The sequence below is a fragment of the Haliotis rubra genome, unplaced genomic scaffold (assembly GCF_003918875.1).
Source record: "Haliotis rubra isolate DU_JTF1 unplaced genomic scaffold, ASM391887v1 Scf199, whole genome shotgun sequence".
Lineage (NCBI taxonomy): Eukaryota > Metazoa > Mollusca > Gastropoda > Lepetellida > Haliotidae > Haliotis > Haliotis rubra.
The window spans coordinates 678,098-692,648 of NW_025765991.1; the positions used below are offsets into that span (position 1 = coordinate 678,098).

Consider the following 14,551-nt stretch of genomic DNA (forward strand, 5'->3'; position numbering starts at 1 on the left):
GTGCGACATCGCCATGCTACGTACAACTATTCTGATCGTGGTCCTCAGCCAGGCTGAGGTAGGTAGAATACGGAAACTACACCTGCTGGGTTCCGCAGGTACTTGAAATATTGCAGAAATATCCACTCAGTTCAGAAATGCATCTTTCATGCAGAAATCGTTTCAGAGCAAAACTCGTACAGAAGTTTGAATTTTCCTGACGCAGAGTTCATTACCACCACACACACAAACAACAGTGCGTTTCAAGTTTCAAGATAGTAAACACACAGCCCATTTTGAAACACAACATTAAAAAATATGGTTTTCCTATGTCTTTCTTCAAAGGAAAGAAACTGTAATGTGAAGCATACTTCAACACATGAAAGGCAGGTTTGGTTGGTACTTGCAGTGTCGTGAACGGTCAGGCGAGTTTGTTGCAGAACTTCTCGGACTGAGTCAGCACGTGTGACTGAGGGTGCGCCATATGGCTATCTTGGTGCTTTGACACTATATATGACAGCTCAAACTACTGATAAACCTCGAGTTTTTTGGTGTCAAGAGTCAAGATGTGTACTCATCTCTGCGTTCTGCTCTGTCTTATTGTAAGTATACCTGTGTACCTGAATATTATCTTCACATATCATGGGGTTGGACAAATCTTGGCGGTTGTAGCAAATATTTCCATTATTTCGTTCAAATGTAGTGCCGTGTAAGTGTGTCTATTTAAATGAGGTTCCGTTTGGAGTATTCAGAGTATCTGCTATGTTTGACACTATATGATTCCCTGCTGTGGCTCCATTACACGAAAACCGTATCCTCGTAATTGTTAAATTTGTCGACTTTGTAACATGCGTATCTGGCAAGGGTTCCTGTCAACGTTCCCAGTATTGAGGAGATGCCTTCTGTCATCGTTCCCAGTACTGAGGAGAGGGCTCATGACAACGGTCCCAATACTGAGGAAAGGGTTCTGTCAACGTTCCCCGAACTTTGTTAAAAAGCTTTAATCTGAAAAACCCGAGCTGGTGGAGTGTTTGCGTGCAGGCCTAGCATATCATCAGCAGTCTAGGTCGAAGCAGAGATAACCGAACATGATCCACGGTATCTGTGTGTTGGTTACTTGTTGTAAATTGTTTATGACCTAGAGTAACCTTACAGGAACATATTTTCTGAACACTTTGTCGGAAGAAGGCCGGTGCCAAATCAGCATCAGACAATGTTTCAGTATTCGTGCCTATGTATTTTTGTAGCTATGTATTTTTGTAGCTATGTATTTTTGTAGCTATGTAGTTTCGTAGTTATGTATTTTTGTAGCTATGTATTTTTGTAGCTATGTATTTGTAAACAGTACAATAGTAAGGTTTTATACCTTCAACTTGTCGCGAACACCTGGTGTCATCACTATTTGATAGTGACTCATCAACATGCTCCATAGGCGGATCCAGACATTTTTAAAGGGGTGTGTGTGTGTGTGTGTGTTCGAAACCCCTGAACCCCACCTTGGTTCCGCCATTGCAAAACATTAACTTCAATGTGGTCTTTAGTCATTTTCAAAGGGGAGGTGTGTGGGTCTTCGAACCCCTGAACCCCGTCTCTGGATCCGCCATTGTTCTCTAATTATATAGTTGTAATTGTGCATCTAGCAGAGATTTGTCATGAGTGTGGAAAGGTGTTTTGTCCATGAGTATGGCGAAAGCTTTTATTTAGGGTTTTATTCAATATCATGACAGGAACACCATAAATAGATTTCACACATTTTGGGAATAGAACCCGGACCTTCTGTATGTAGCGAGAAGGCCGTTACCAGAACACAACAGCCCGTCGGACAATATGAAATAGCAGCGGCAACTAAAGACCCTAAAAGTACAATGTAGCTAGGATGTGATGTCACCTGCATATTAGATCAAAGCACCGTTTCTTCTGTCACAGGCCTCCGTTCAACGAGGAACAGCACAAGGTGGCACAAGTACGTATTTCTTCTCACTCTGTGGTGAAAGATGCGTTGTTCCATCTTCAACAACAGCAGAGAACAATTAGATTCCAGCTTCCACTGGATACGTATGTAGACATGCTTATTGTCTATAACAGCAGTGATTGTAAGTGAGCATACTTTAAGCTACAGTCGGCATGGTTAGTAAGGTATACAGACGGAAAAAAGTAACTGTGCATAACATACAATTGCATAGAACAAAGGTTATTTGAAGAGGTATACAAATAACCCGAAAAAACATGAAGTCACGCACTTTGCATGGAATAATGTCACGTATTGCGCCTGGCACGTGCACTTTGTGCACAATGAACTTATTTTTGCATGCTTTTTGACACTGAACTTCACACACTGATATTGAAATTTGAAGAACGGTTTATTTTTCTCAAGCCTCTGAATGTTGTGGAAAACACGTTAAGTTCAACGTAAACTGCGCGTACGTCATGCCACGGCTCACAGAAAATCAGCGTCTCCTCGCTGCGGGTATGCTGGGGACTGGAATGACGTCAGACATTTTGGTGTCCATCGAAACACGATCTTATCTCTATGGAGGCGAAAGATTTGCAACGGATTGGCCGTCCACGAGTGACGTCACGTCAGCAAGATAACCACATTCGGCTGACTCATCTAAGGAATCGGTTCCTGACTGCCAGTTTGACTGCTCAGACCATTCCTGGCTTACGTCCAATCAGTTCCACGATTGTACGGAACCGACTGAGGAAGCACAACATTCGCCCCCGACGGTCTGCAATACGTTCAATTCTGCTCCAACGTCAGCGACAGGCACGTCTTGCCTGGTGCAGACAGCATCTAGGGTACAGGAGACAAGATTGGGATGGTGTTTTGTTCACTGACGAGCTAAGATTTCATCTGGCCAGCTCAGGGCAAGGGTGTACCGCCGGCGTTGTCCAACATCGACAGTTTGGTGGCGGCACGTCCCAGCTAACACACACGTTTTCTCAACGTTGTGGGGAAGGTTGTAGATTGGTAACGTCATGACATAACGTTGTCACAACGTTAGTGTTACGTCATTTTATAACGTTATGTCACAACGTAATAGCAACACTGCAAATTTACGTTGCGGAAACGATATGCTTTGGGCTCCTCTCATCTTTATAACAACGTTCTTATAACTTGACGTCACGATAGATTTTTCTGTAAAACTTTTCACTTTCAGATTCTTCCTTCACTATTTAGCTTCAGCTTCAGACAACACGACCAAAACAACATGGAAATTGACGAATATATATTGAAGTGAATATCTGATTTGTTTCGTATGTACTGTTCACTACTGGGAAAACTTTATATCTTTGTACAGAGGCTCCTTTTACCCCATGTTATAGACTGTAATTCTGTATGTAATAAAATACTGTTGAGCGTGTCTTCATGTTTATAGTGAACTTGTATGTATGTGTGAATTTGGTCTCGTCGCCATATGGCTGAAATATAGCTGATGGGACGTAACTATTAACTCACTCACTCATGGTAGATTGCACATTAAGTGACGTTTTTCTCATACTGTATGTTAACGTTCATCGCCATAACTGGTTATTTTATTTCAGGACCGTCTGACTCTGTGCTACTGACATCAGTTACAAGTCTGAAAAACGAGGGTACTCAGCTGAAAGTTGTGTCAAAGGTCATCAAAGACGCCGTCTATTATGACGTGCATGTTCCAGGTAAAACGTTCCACCGTTCGAGACAAATTGTTGTGCGGAGACTCTTCTCTTTACCATCGACAATAACTACAGCACGTCCCATTTATATGTTTGTCGATGAACATATATACCGACTAAGTGGCATTTCCGGCAATGCGGGGGCGGTGGGGTAGCCTAGTGGTCAAAGCGTTGGCTCGTCACGCCGAAGACCAGGGTTCGAATCCCCACATGTGTACAATGTGTGAGGCCCATTTCTGGTGTCCCCCGCCGTGATGTTGCTGGAATATTGCTAAAAGCGGCGTAAAAGCAAACTCAGTCAGTCAGCCTGGCAATGCGTAAGTCTATATTGTTGTGATCCATTAACATTTCATCCATTTACAATCATGATCTCAGAAAGGTTATAAACAAGATAGATATAACATTGTTGTTATGATGTTGTTGATCAGGAAACGTAGACTGTGTTTCTTCAAGTGAAGATTAATTGAGGTAGAATGGGCGCCACGTTGCCTTTACGATCACTGCAGACAGTATGTCACATGTACGAGTGGTATATTGATAGCCCACTGAGATACCGAGCTTTAACATAGACGCGGCTCTCAGACAAAGTATACGGAGACGGCCAGTCCTTGTTTTGTTCCCTTGGCAACAGGCAGGGTAAGAACAAGTACCATCCTTTAACGTCTTTTGGTTTGACTCGGTCAGGAAGTTGAACTTCCGGTCTTCAGGCAGACGACGAATGTAGTTTCGTTTTGTTTCATATGTTTCCGGTGCTTTCTTCCCACATTAAGTAATATGTTTTGATGTTACAAAAATACTGTTAAAACTGTCTATAACAAAACAAGCCTTTAAAAAGCCCTTAAAAAGGCACGAGCTTCACGATGACCATACCTCCGTCTATTAGAGACTTGCTTCTGTTAGAGATCGGAACTCGCATCGCAAATGCGGTACTCTCATCTCCAGTATATGACATTTCATGTCAAATGTCTTTGTCATGTCTAACCATGTCTGGAAACGGACGGAGGAAACATGGTCCAATGTGTTGCTTCTATTTTCTGGCGGATAGTAAGGAGTCATCAAGAGATGACATATGCACCCGGCCCCCACCTATTTGCAAAAGTCATGTGAGTCCTACCCCTTCAAAGAAATTTATCCTTCCCGGAACTGAGTCCAAATTCAAATTGTTTTCAGTTGGAAGTGTATCAGTTTATTAACGCTTTTGATTAGTAAAAACGCAGAATGTATTTAAATTATAGATTTAACTCACGTTAAATTATGCGCGTTAACTCACTTTTGGACGAAACGTCACCCTCTGAATGGGTCCTGAGTAGATCCAGCAATTGGTGTTTTCGAATCATGAAATGAGTTTCCATTTTCACGCTTAATAAGGAAAAAATCAATATTTCCGCGATTTCCGGAAATAAATCTGGGTTAATCTTTTGACCAAAAGAAATGTTGCAGTGTTTGTAGACGAAGACATCGCTCTGTAATGTTTCCACGTGGCACCAGTAGGGGCGTCCATTAAAGGGGAAGTGAGCACGAAAATAATCACATTTATTCTTATGTGAAACAAACTGGATTTTTTAAATTAATTAATATCAATGCTTGAAATTTTATTCTAATGTTTCTAACATTGAAAAGTATAACACTCAATAAAAGTGCTGACTATGTTATGCATTATGAGGACTATGTTTGTCGAGCTAAACAGGCCATATTTACCGCAATCTGATTATGACGCAATTGGTGCCACTTGATTTCGACTGGTTTCCTGTGCAAGACAAAAGGGTTAATTTTCATGTACGCTTGCGCTGTAATGTCCAGTAAATGACCGGTTACAGAAGCTCTGCTAAACACAGAGGTTGATTGTACATCAGAGGACGAATGTACTATACATAAGTTAAAGGTAATGCATTAAAGTACGTCTATTTTAGCAATTAATTTTTGTCTATTTTACTTATATATATTTTTTCAAAATGCTTTGAACCAACCAACGGTTATAACGAATTAAACTTTATGCTCCATTAGGTTCGTCACAACCGTGGTTTACTGTCACTCGTTATTTGATATTTCAGGAGACTCTGGCCTGATGATCATGCTGTATCCTCTGCGAACCAAGGGTCACGACCTGCTAGTCGAAGCCGACAAGGTCAGGTCCTACGCTGAGAGCGCTATAAGTGAACTGGGAGGTCAAGGTAAAGTCCTCTGATACCTTGGCTTTTGTTGCCTATGTATAATTCTCATCTCAATGTGATTGTGCCAGGGGCCCAGCACACACCATGCTGGACATTATAGCATCTCAATGTGATTGTGCCAGGGGCCCAGCACACACCATGCTGGACATTATAACATCTCAATGTGATTGTGCCAGGGGCCCAGCACACACCATGCCGGACATTATAACATCTCAATGTGATTGTGCCAGGGGCCCAGCACACACCATGCTGGACATTATAACATCTCAATGTGATTGTGCCAGGGGCCCAGCACACACCATGCTGGACATTATAACATCTCAATGTGATTGTGCCAGGGGCCCAGCACACACCATGCCGGACATTATAACATCTCAATGTGATTGTGCCAGGGGCCCAGCACACACCATGCCGGACATTATAACATCTCAATGTGATTGTGCCAGGGGCCCAGCACACACCATGCCGGACATTATAACATCTCAATGTGATTGTGCTAGGGGCCCAACACACACCGTGCTGGACATTATAACATCTCAGGTGTCGTTATTCACAGTTGAATGGTGACTGACCGCTTAATTGTGGGATACATTCCCAAGTATCGTCTAACCATGCAGTAGGTCTTTTCCCTATGTTTGAACTAAATTAAAGATAGATCTTTGATTATAAAACAAATATTGAGAATTGCGCTTGCAGAAATTTGTTTTGCATTGCTTCAGAAACGAAGCAAATTTTGCAGAATGTTTGATTCATGTTATATCAAAATTATTTTGAACATATCAGGAATATGTATGTTATTACATGCAGTCGTCACACACTGAAATGGGAAGCCGATTAAAGGTGTAATGGCTTTAAATGCCCTGTCAACATCGACTTCCGGTGTGTAACTGCAGGTACCTGGAGTATCCTCCATGTTGGAAGATGCATTCACGTTACCTTGATGGCATACTGTTGAGTGAGTTGTGTGGAGCTGTCCTGGGTATTGGCCACCATTCTGTCAGAAGACCCATTTCAAACTGGGCCATGCTTGCATGTGCGCGACCCTTGGCGTACGCTCTCCGGCCTTGAGCCTCTCATAGATGCTATGTTTTGGGGCATGTCAGCTGGCCAGTTTATCGTCGGACCTAATTGGAGACAACCCAAGCACTATGTGGTCTGACAACGTCATCTGTCGTCATGGAAACGGACGCGACAAAACTCTGTTACGAAATGGTCACTCAAACGTCAGGTGACAATAGGCAGATAAGTTCGTTTGACACGTGACACTGCTGCCCTACACCAGGGCCCCATACCCATCATGGACAACAGGTCTTAATCTGAAAAACTAATTGATGATACGTCGCCAACAACGTTTTTTGCACTTGTTGAATCGGAGGCCAAATTGTGATTGGTTCGTGTAAAATGGTGTATCGCCAATTGCGCGTAGTCCGTCCCAGCATTGCCAAGCCCATCTCAACCTATGGACGCTGATGATACAGGTCGATGATATATGAAACAACTACTATGTCGTATATAAATTTAAAAAACTCATTATAACTGGCTATTTCAGCACCATCTTACTCTGCGATACAGCAAGACATGGTTGACACGGTATCCGAGGCTGGAGTATTCAAACTTCAAGTAAATTCCTTCAAGGCCGCCATGCAAGACTTTATTAATAAAGCGAAAGCTGAAGGTAAGTATCGCTTGGTATGTTTTACAAAAAGAGTATTTCTTCCAATATGTATTTCCTGGCTGTGTCCAAGAGACTATCTATTTACTGGGCACCATGAAAAGATCTGTGTCAATTCGCAACACAAAATCTTTACATTTGGGAAATGTCTGCAATATGTTTATATACTTCGGGCGTATTTCTGAACAAACAATCCTTGTATAAAGTGTACCACCCCTAGAAATGAATCCTCTCTTGCGTACGAGCGCGACAAAACATGGCCCTGACAGCTCAAAATCTAAAATCATTATATACCTTATAGAGAATATTAAGTGAAAGGTTCAGCCGAGTCGGAATATCTCGAAAGTTGGATCAAGATATTGTCATAATTTCTCCAGTAGATATATGCGAGGTGAAATGATATGGAATTAACTTCAGGTTCAAATTATCCCACGTATAGAACGACGTGCATGCACGAATGTGTGATTGAGCCTGTGCTAGCCAGGTCTACTGATGGTTCTATAGCGGCTAGCCTACTGAGATACCACGCCACAGTCTCACGTGGATACCCAACTATACTGACTCCTTTCTCTATCCTGTATTGTCGAGCTCGAGGCAGGGAAATACCAACTCTATCTTGTTACATTTTGACCTCCGAGAATATAGGTGTGATAGGGGTGGATCTGCTTTAATCTGCTACGTGACTCTTGTGTACGTGACACCGTAACGCACGTGATGGCGAGGTGATGTTAACAGTACATCTAAAGGTTTATATTATTCTGTCATTTTATATAATGTTGGGAAAATAAGAGATTCTGATGTTTTTATGTAAAACCAGGGATAATATACAACGTTATGTAGTCTCCCTGGTAAAACGCATGTAACCTCTTATCATATTTATGAATGTATATTGACCAGTGGCCTATTACTGAATAAAATGTCTGTCTGTCTGTCCGTCATTAAGGATTCCCTATGTTTTGAGCAATATGTTTTATTGAATGAAATCGTTTATAAACCAATATTATATTTTAGAACAAGCAACCATAAATTTCCAGAAAAGGTCCGATATTATAATACCCCTTGTCAAGAAAGATTATGTACTAGGTGTAACTCCACTATCTATTTGATTGTACTGCTTTAACAACTCAACGTAAAAGTTGGATTAATGAGTATTATTACCAATGGCTATCTTTGTTAAATTATAAGAAACTGTGTAATAGGAATATTAAAATTATTAAGAATTTGTCACATCTTTTTCAAAAATTGTCATCTTGTTGTAAATATACTACTCGCATTTTGCTAAGGATTACAAAACTTGACAATTTAAACATAGATTTATAATTTGAAACTGTAATATTCATTTATAACTGGATATATAATACTATGGTAGCCCCTCCTTAGGCAAACACTCACTTTAATCTAACCTTATGCACTTGATACATGAGTTACCATAAAAATGGTTTTCACGGCACCAGTCAACCATTTTGCAAATCATGGAAGTCATTGACAAGTACACAACATGTATGTCAATAGCAGGTATGGGTTCCACAAGACGAAATGACAAACTGAAACCTAGGATCCATGCTTATAATAAGCTTAGATATTAAAACCAAATTTGATCCCACATCTTAGTTTTCTGTTGAATCCATAATTAGATCCTTAGCAAAGTGTGAATAGTATATTAAGATTGTTATATGTAACTCATGTACTTCCGTTGAGGGAATAAAAGATTGATTTATCAATATTACCATTATTGATATTTCAGGCCACTCCAACGATGCGTTGATGTCAGAGCTCAATAGAGTAGCCGGTTACGGTGACGAACTGCTCACTCAAACAGCAACGGTCGCAACTCACGCTCAGGGCATTGCAAGTCAACTGCAAGGTGGCAAGGTCGTTGGATAACTTTGTTATTTGGTGGGGAAAGGTTGGGTGGATCAAACCTTAAACTGTAACACCACTTCATGAGTTCAAATAAGTAAGGAAGAAATACAGAGATTGGAATTTCTATTTTAAAAAAGATGTACTGAAGTTTTGTCATATTCCACCATGCATTAATAAAGTTATAAGCCAGCATTTTATCTTGTAGTTATTTGTACAAGGTTAAGTTTGCTCGTTATAAACCACAGATTAGTGATATGGTATTTGGTTAACGCGAGTAATATGTGTGAAATGGGTACGTGCAAGGACGTGCAAGGACTTCGTTGATGTACCGATTTGTTGTAAAAATCCAGTGAACCACCACTAAATCAGATCTTTATGTGCTGGATATCGCGCCCTACACCATGACATGGCCTCCACCGAATCTTTCAACCTGTCAATTAGTTCAATTAGGCGAAAACGTTGATTTCTCCGACGGTAAACAGATGTCTTCCATCTGAAGGAGAAATCGTGATTCATCATTGAACCAGACTCGAATCCAGTTTCTACGGCTCCAGTTCCGGACTCTACGACACCACCACAAGCGCCAATTGCGCCGATGGAAGTCTCTTAGGGGCGACAACTGGTCTTCTTGGTCGAGTCCTCACTTCACACAATCCGATTCCTGACAGTTTGGTTGGAAATTCTTCTCAAACCAGGGTTATGTTGCGCAGTCTGCACGGCTTTGACAAGACGATGACGCAAGTGAACAAGCCGGATGTAGCAGTCCTGGACTTGAGAAGTAACTCTTGCTAACTCAAATGTAACTCTTGGTCTGCAGGAACAATCCCCCAAAGCGAGATATGATGTTTTGATGAACGTTGAAATATAGGGCATCTGCAGACTGCAACTCCCCAGCTTCAAGGTGGCCTATGGCGATGTTTCGATTGGCGGCACTCAGTCGTGGCATAATGATTTCCTCTTTTCCAGGCCAAAAAATAATTACAAAATTAAACACAACGTTTACCTTTTTATAGTGATGGATGTCGCATGCTTTTCTGCTTACTTGCACGTGCATTTTGCTTTGAATGTTTTCTTGGTGACGTTTTGACGTTTATTCTTCACACATCCTGGCGCTGAAGCGTCACACAAAGACGACGTTTTGGAAAGAAATAGTGTATTTGTATTGTTTTTCCCGCAGTGTCCAACATTCTCAAAATCACCCATGCGTTTCTTTTTTGAAGAGTATATAAACTGGTGCATTACCATGCGCGTATTATCAAGCACACCAGTGAGATAGCAGGTTCAATCGCCGTATAAGAAAAAGCTTAGAACAGATAAAGTAGATCACAACACGCACTGTTTTCGAACCCTGAACTCTCTTGTCCTGACACATTTATCATGAACTACATGAGAGTCTGTCGCCATAGAAACAAGAGGCGGTGGGGTAGCCTAGTGGTTAAAGCGTTCACTCGTCTCGCCGAAGACCCGGGTTCGATTCCCTACATGGATACAATGTGTGAATTCCATTTCTGGTGTTCCCCGCCGTGATATTGCTGGGATGTTGCTAAAATATAAAAATATAAAATGCTACATCGAGCCATAATGTTCCCCCTGTATTGATCACCACAGGCTGTACAATACTCAGACTTCGCACGACACCACGGCATCCATAACTAACATGTCCCTTCCTTTGACTAAGCATTATACCATGCTATTCACCCATCCAGCATTAACCCAAATGTTTACATTTACTATTCGTTACTCAGTCATATTAGTTTCACATTAACATGTATCATTATACACTCAGCTAAATGAATTAGTTCATATTTGACAAAAGCTTTCGCAACATGTCCTAAGACAGCAATGGGTTTCTGGTGTCGCTTCTTGTGATCTGGCGTTGTGTAGTCGGGTTTGGTATCGTAAACGCACTCTCGTTCTGCCGCGTCAACGTCGTGGACAACGCCATTTTGTCTATGGGAATCGATCGCTATTTATCAAGTCAAGATAAATACATTATGTTAATCTGTTCAGTTTGTTTGGCTTGGATCTGTTCTAAGGCTCTATGGTGTGGACAGTTGATTTCGGCGTTCGTGTTTGCACATGTCTGAAACATGCTGAACGATTCCAAGGTATTCGGCGATGCTTCAAATACTAGTCGCGTTAAATCAGATGTGGCCATGACCATCTTTGTCCTAATTTTTGCAATTGTATTTTACCAGCAAATATCCGATAGTTCGAGTTAATGCTAGTAATCGACCTTTCTGAAAAACACAAATAAACTCCACCACCACTACACACAGTCTCACAAGCAACGGTACGTTTACCATTCAAGGTCTTGACTATACTCTTTACCCGGAAATCAAAACATTTTGAAACACAACCTTTAAAAACATGGATTTTCATCTTTTTCTCCAAAAGGAGTACACTGTGATATGAACCATTCGCCACCATGCAAGGCAATTTTGATCCGTACTCACACTGTCATAAAAAGTCTTTGTTCTGTCTGTCAGTGACCCTATGATAGAATGGTCACAGGCTCTCGTATCAGCGCTACACGAGTTGGTACAGTTTGACTGAGAGACCGTCATATGGCTATCTTGGGCGCCTTATTTTAAGGCCGAAAGTACTGATAAACTTCTAGTGTTTTTGTAGAGTCAAAATGAGTACTCATCTCTGCATTCTGCTCTGTCTTATTGTAAGTATACCAGTGTACCTGAACATTATCTTCACATATCATAAGTCTTAAGGTAACTGAACAATGTCCAACAATCGGTAAATGTTGGTGACAGTCGGCTATGTGCATTCAGCGAGTGGGAGGATCGACGAAGTGACGCTGGACGCAGGGGACGGGACTGATCTTGGCGGTTGTAGCAAATAGTTCCATTGTTCCGTTCAAAGGTAGTGCCGTGTAAGTGGGTCTGTTTAAATGTGCACAGTCGTAGTAGTAAAATGAATAAAATATTGAAGAGTATATACGGATTACAGCAACATAATGGTATTGAAAGAGTTTATATGCGTGCAAAGGTTCTTGGTGTAAAACCGATCACATGTAATATTATGGTTTACGGAGAATTAGGTAGATATCCGCAATTTATTTATTCCTCTATTAAAACCATAAAGTATTGGGTAAGATTACTGCATATACCATGCCACATATTTCCGAATAAATGTTATGATATAATGAAATTGTATGACGAAAATGGGAAAAGAAATTGGGTGACTGATATTAGAGAGTTGTGCAAAACAGGTATTGGTTATGCGTGGTGTGATCACAATATTCAGTCCCATGCAAATTTTTTCATATCATTGATATACTATCCCAAAAAAAGAAACGCATAGGCCAGACATCTGTTGCGAAAATGTTGTATTTTCAAACATGTATAATTCGTCCAAAATAGACTTTAGTACATGAATTTTCACATCGGTTTAGAAGAAGGAAAGGTCTACAAACAAGTGGATAGTTTTAGATAACGGAGACGTTGAGCGCGATGGTGACGACGTAGCACTGTCCCGACGGCGGGTCTCCTGGGCTCTCACTCCAATCTCTCTCAACCGTACAGTTTGACCGGATATCCTCCGAGGTTCAGGCACCCTGGCTGCTGTGCTCTCACCCGTGGCAGTACGATCACGCAAATGTAGTACCCGGATGTACCGATCTTGGGCTGCAGTGGTGACTCGAGGTCTGCCTGTACGGGGACGGTCATTTGTTATACCTGTCTGGTTGTAACGAGCTGCAAGCCGTGATATCGTGCTCAGACCAACATTCAGACGCCTGGCAACAGAAGATTGGTGATCTCCAGCGTGCATTCTTTCAATGGCGATGTTCCGTGTCGCAGCGTCAAGACGTGGCGTAGTGATGTGACCTTGAAACTCCTTCAAAACGTATGCCGATTTCCGAAAGTAATCTGGATTTTTATAGCCAGACAGTACATACACTTTGCTGCACAATTTCAACTGGAAGGTGAGTTTGGTTGCCTTGTGGTGATGCATTCTTAATTCTGGAAAGAAATCTCATCAAAATAAACATTTTCAGGTAAAAAAATTTCACTTGTGCAATTGTGTAAAATCATGTTATCAACACTTTTGTTACATATTTTGACAATTGTTTGAAGACAAAAGGTAATTAATAGATCTTTAAATATACAAAACGGCTATGCGTTTCTTTTCTGGATAGTATACAAAGAATGAAGGATATGTATTTCCAATCTTGGTAGGAAAAATTACCTCTGTCAACAAAATGTTTATATTATAATCAATGGAAATCGGATATATGTTTTGAAGTCTATTTAGCAAAAATCGACGTAAATAGGTTTCGTACATCTCTCTCACTCTCGTTTTTCGTTGCTCTTCCCTATCTATTGAAACTGGCAGGTATGCAGGTATACAAAGAGTGAGTGAGTGAGTGAGTGAGTTTAGTTTTACGCTGCTTTTAGCAGTATTCCAGCAATATCACGGCGGGGACACCAGAAATGGGCTTCACACATTGTACCCAAGGTATACAAAGATAAAACAGAATATGACAATTATGTAATATGAATACTGTTGAGGATGAACTACATTTCTTCTAATCTGTCCTGTTTATACGACTCTACGAACGAACTACCTAAAGCCATACTATTATAGGCATCCAAGCGTAAGAACATTAATTTCAGTTACTACCACATTATTATTGCAGAATCTGGTAATGTATTTATATTTCGATATGAGTTTAAGAAAAAAAGGATTGTTATAGAAAAGAATTTGTAAATGACGTCTAACTATGTAAACCTTAAATGCCCACTTTGTGGCCTTTTTCAGTACAAAATAAAGATTGATTGACACTAAGGGAATAGAACCGTTACCAGAACACAACCGCCCGTCGGACAATATGAAATAGCAGCGGCAATTAAAGACCCGAAAAGTACAATGTAGCTAGGATGTATGTGATGTCCCCTGCATATTAGATCAAAGCACCGTTTCTTCTGTCACAGGCCTCCGTTCAACGAGGAACAGCACAAGGTGGCACAAGTACGTATTTCTTCTCATTCTGGCGTGAAAGATGCGTAGTTCCATCTTCAACAACAACAGAGAAAAATTAGATTCCACTTGATACTTGTGTACACATGTACATAGTCTACAATAACTGTTATTGTGAGTGAGTTTCTTCACGCTAGAGTCGTCATGGTAACTAATGCAGTTTGGACCAGATAAACCGGTGACTGAAAGGGAGCGATTGATACTCTCCGTG

General features: G+C 41.0%; 1 protein-coding gene across 1 annotated transcript; it reads left to right on the forward strand.

Moving 5' to 3' along the window:
• The first annotated feature begins 473 nt into the window (after positions 1 to 473).
• LOC124275124 lies at positions 474 to 9,537 on the forward strand. The gene is made up of 6 exons (XM_046710612.1): positions 474 to 581; positions 1,906 to 1,942; positions 3,526 to 3,642; positions 5,691 to 5,810; positions 7,360 to 7,485; positions 9,227 to 9,537. Exons 1-6 carry the CDS (start codon positions 546 to 548, stop codon positions 9,364 to 9,366), a joined length of 576 nt encoding a protein of 191 aa, XP_046566568.1. The 5' UTR covers positions 474 to 545; the 3' UTR covers positions 9,367 to 9,537.
• The last annotated feature ends 5,014 nt before the right edge of the window (positions 9,538 to 14,551 follow it).

What these genes read in the sequence shown, in the direction of transcription:
- LOC124275124 (XM_046710612.1), top strand. Translation starts at nt 546, where the DNA reads ATGTGTACTCATCTCTGCGTTCTGCTCTGTCTTATT. An exon ending in AAGTGAACTGGGAGGTCAAG is followed by an intron (nt 5,811 to 7,359) that starts GTAAAGTCCTCT and finishes TGGCTATTTCAG; the next exon opens with CACCATCTTACTCTGCGATA. An exon ending in TAATAAAGCGAAAGCTGAAG is followed by an intron (nt 7,486 to 9,226) that starts GTAAGTATCGCT and finishes TTGATATTTCAG; the next exon opens with GCCACTCCAACGATGCGTTG.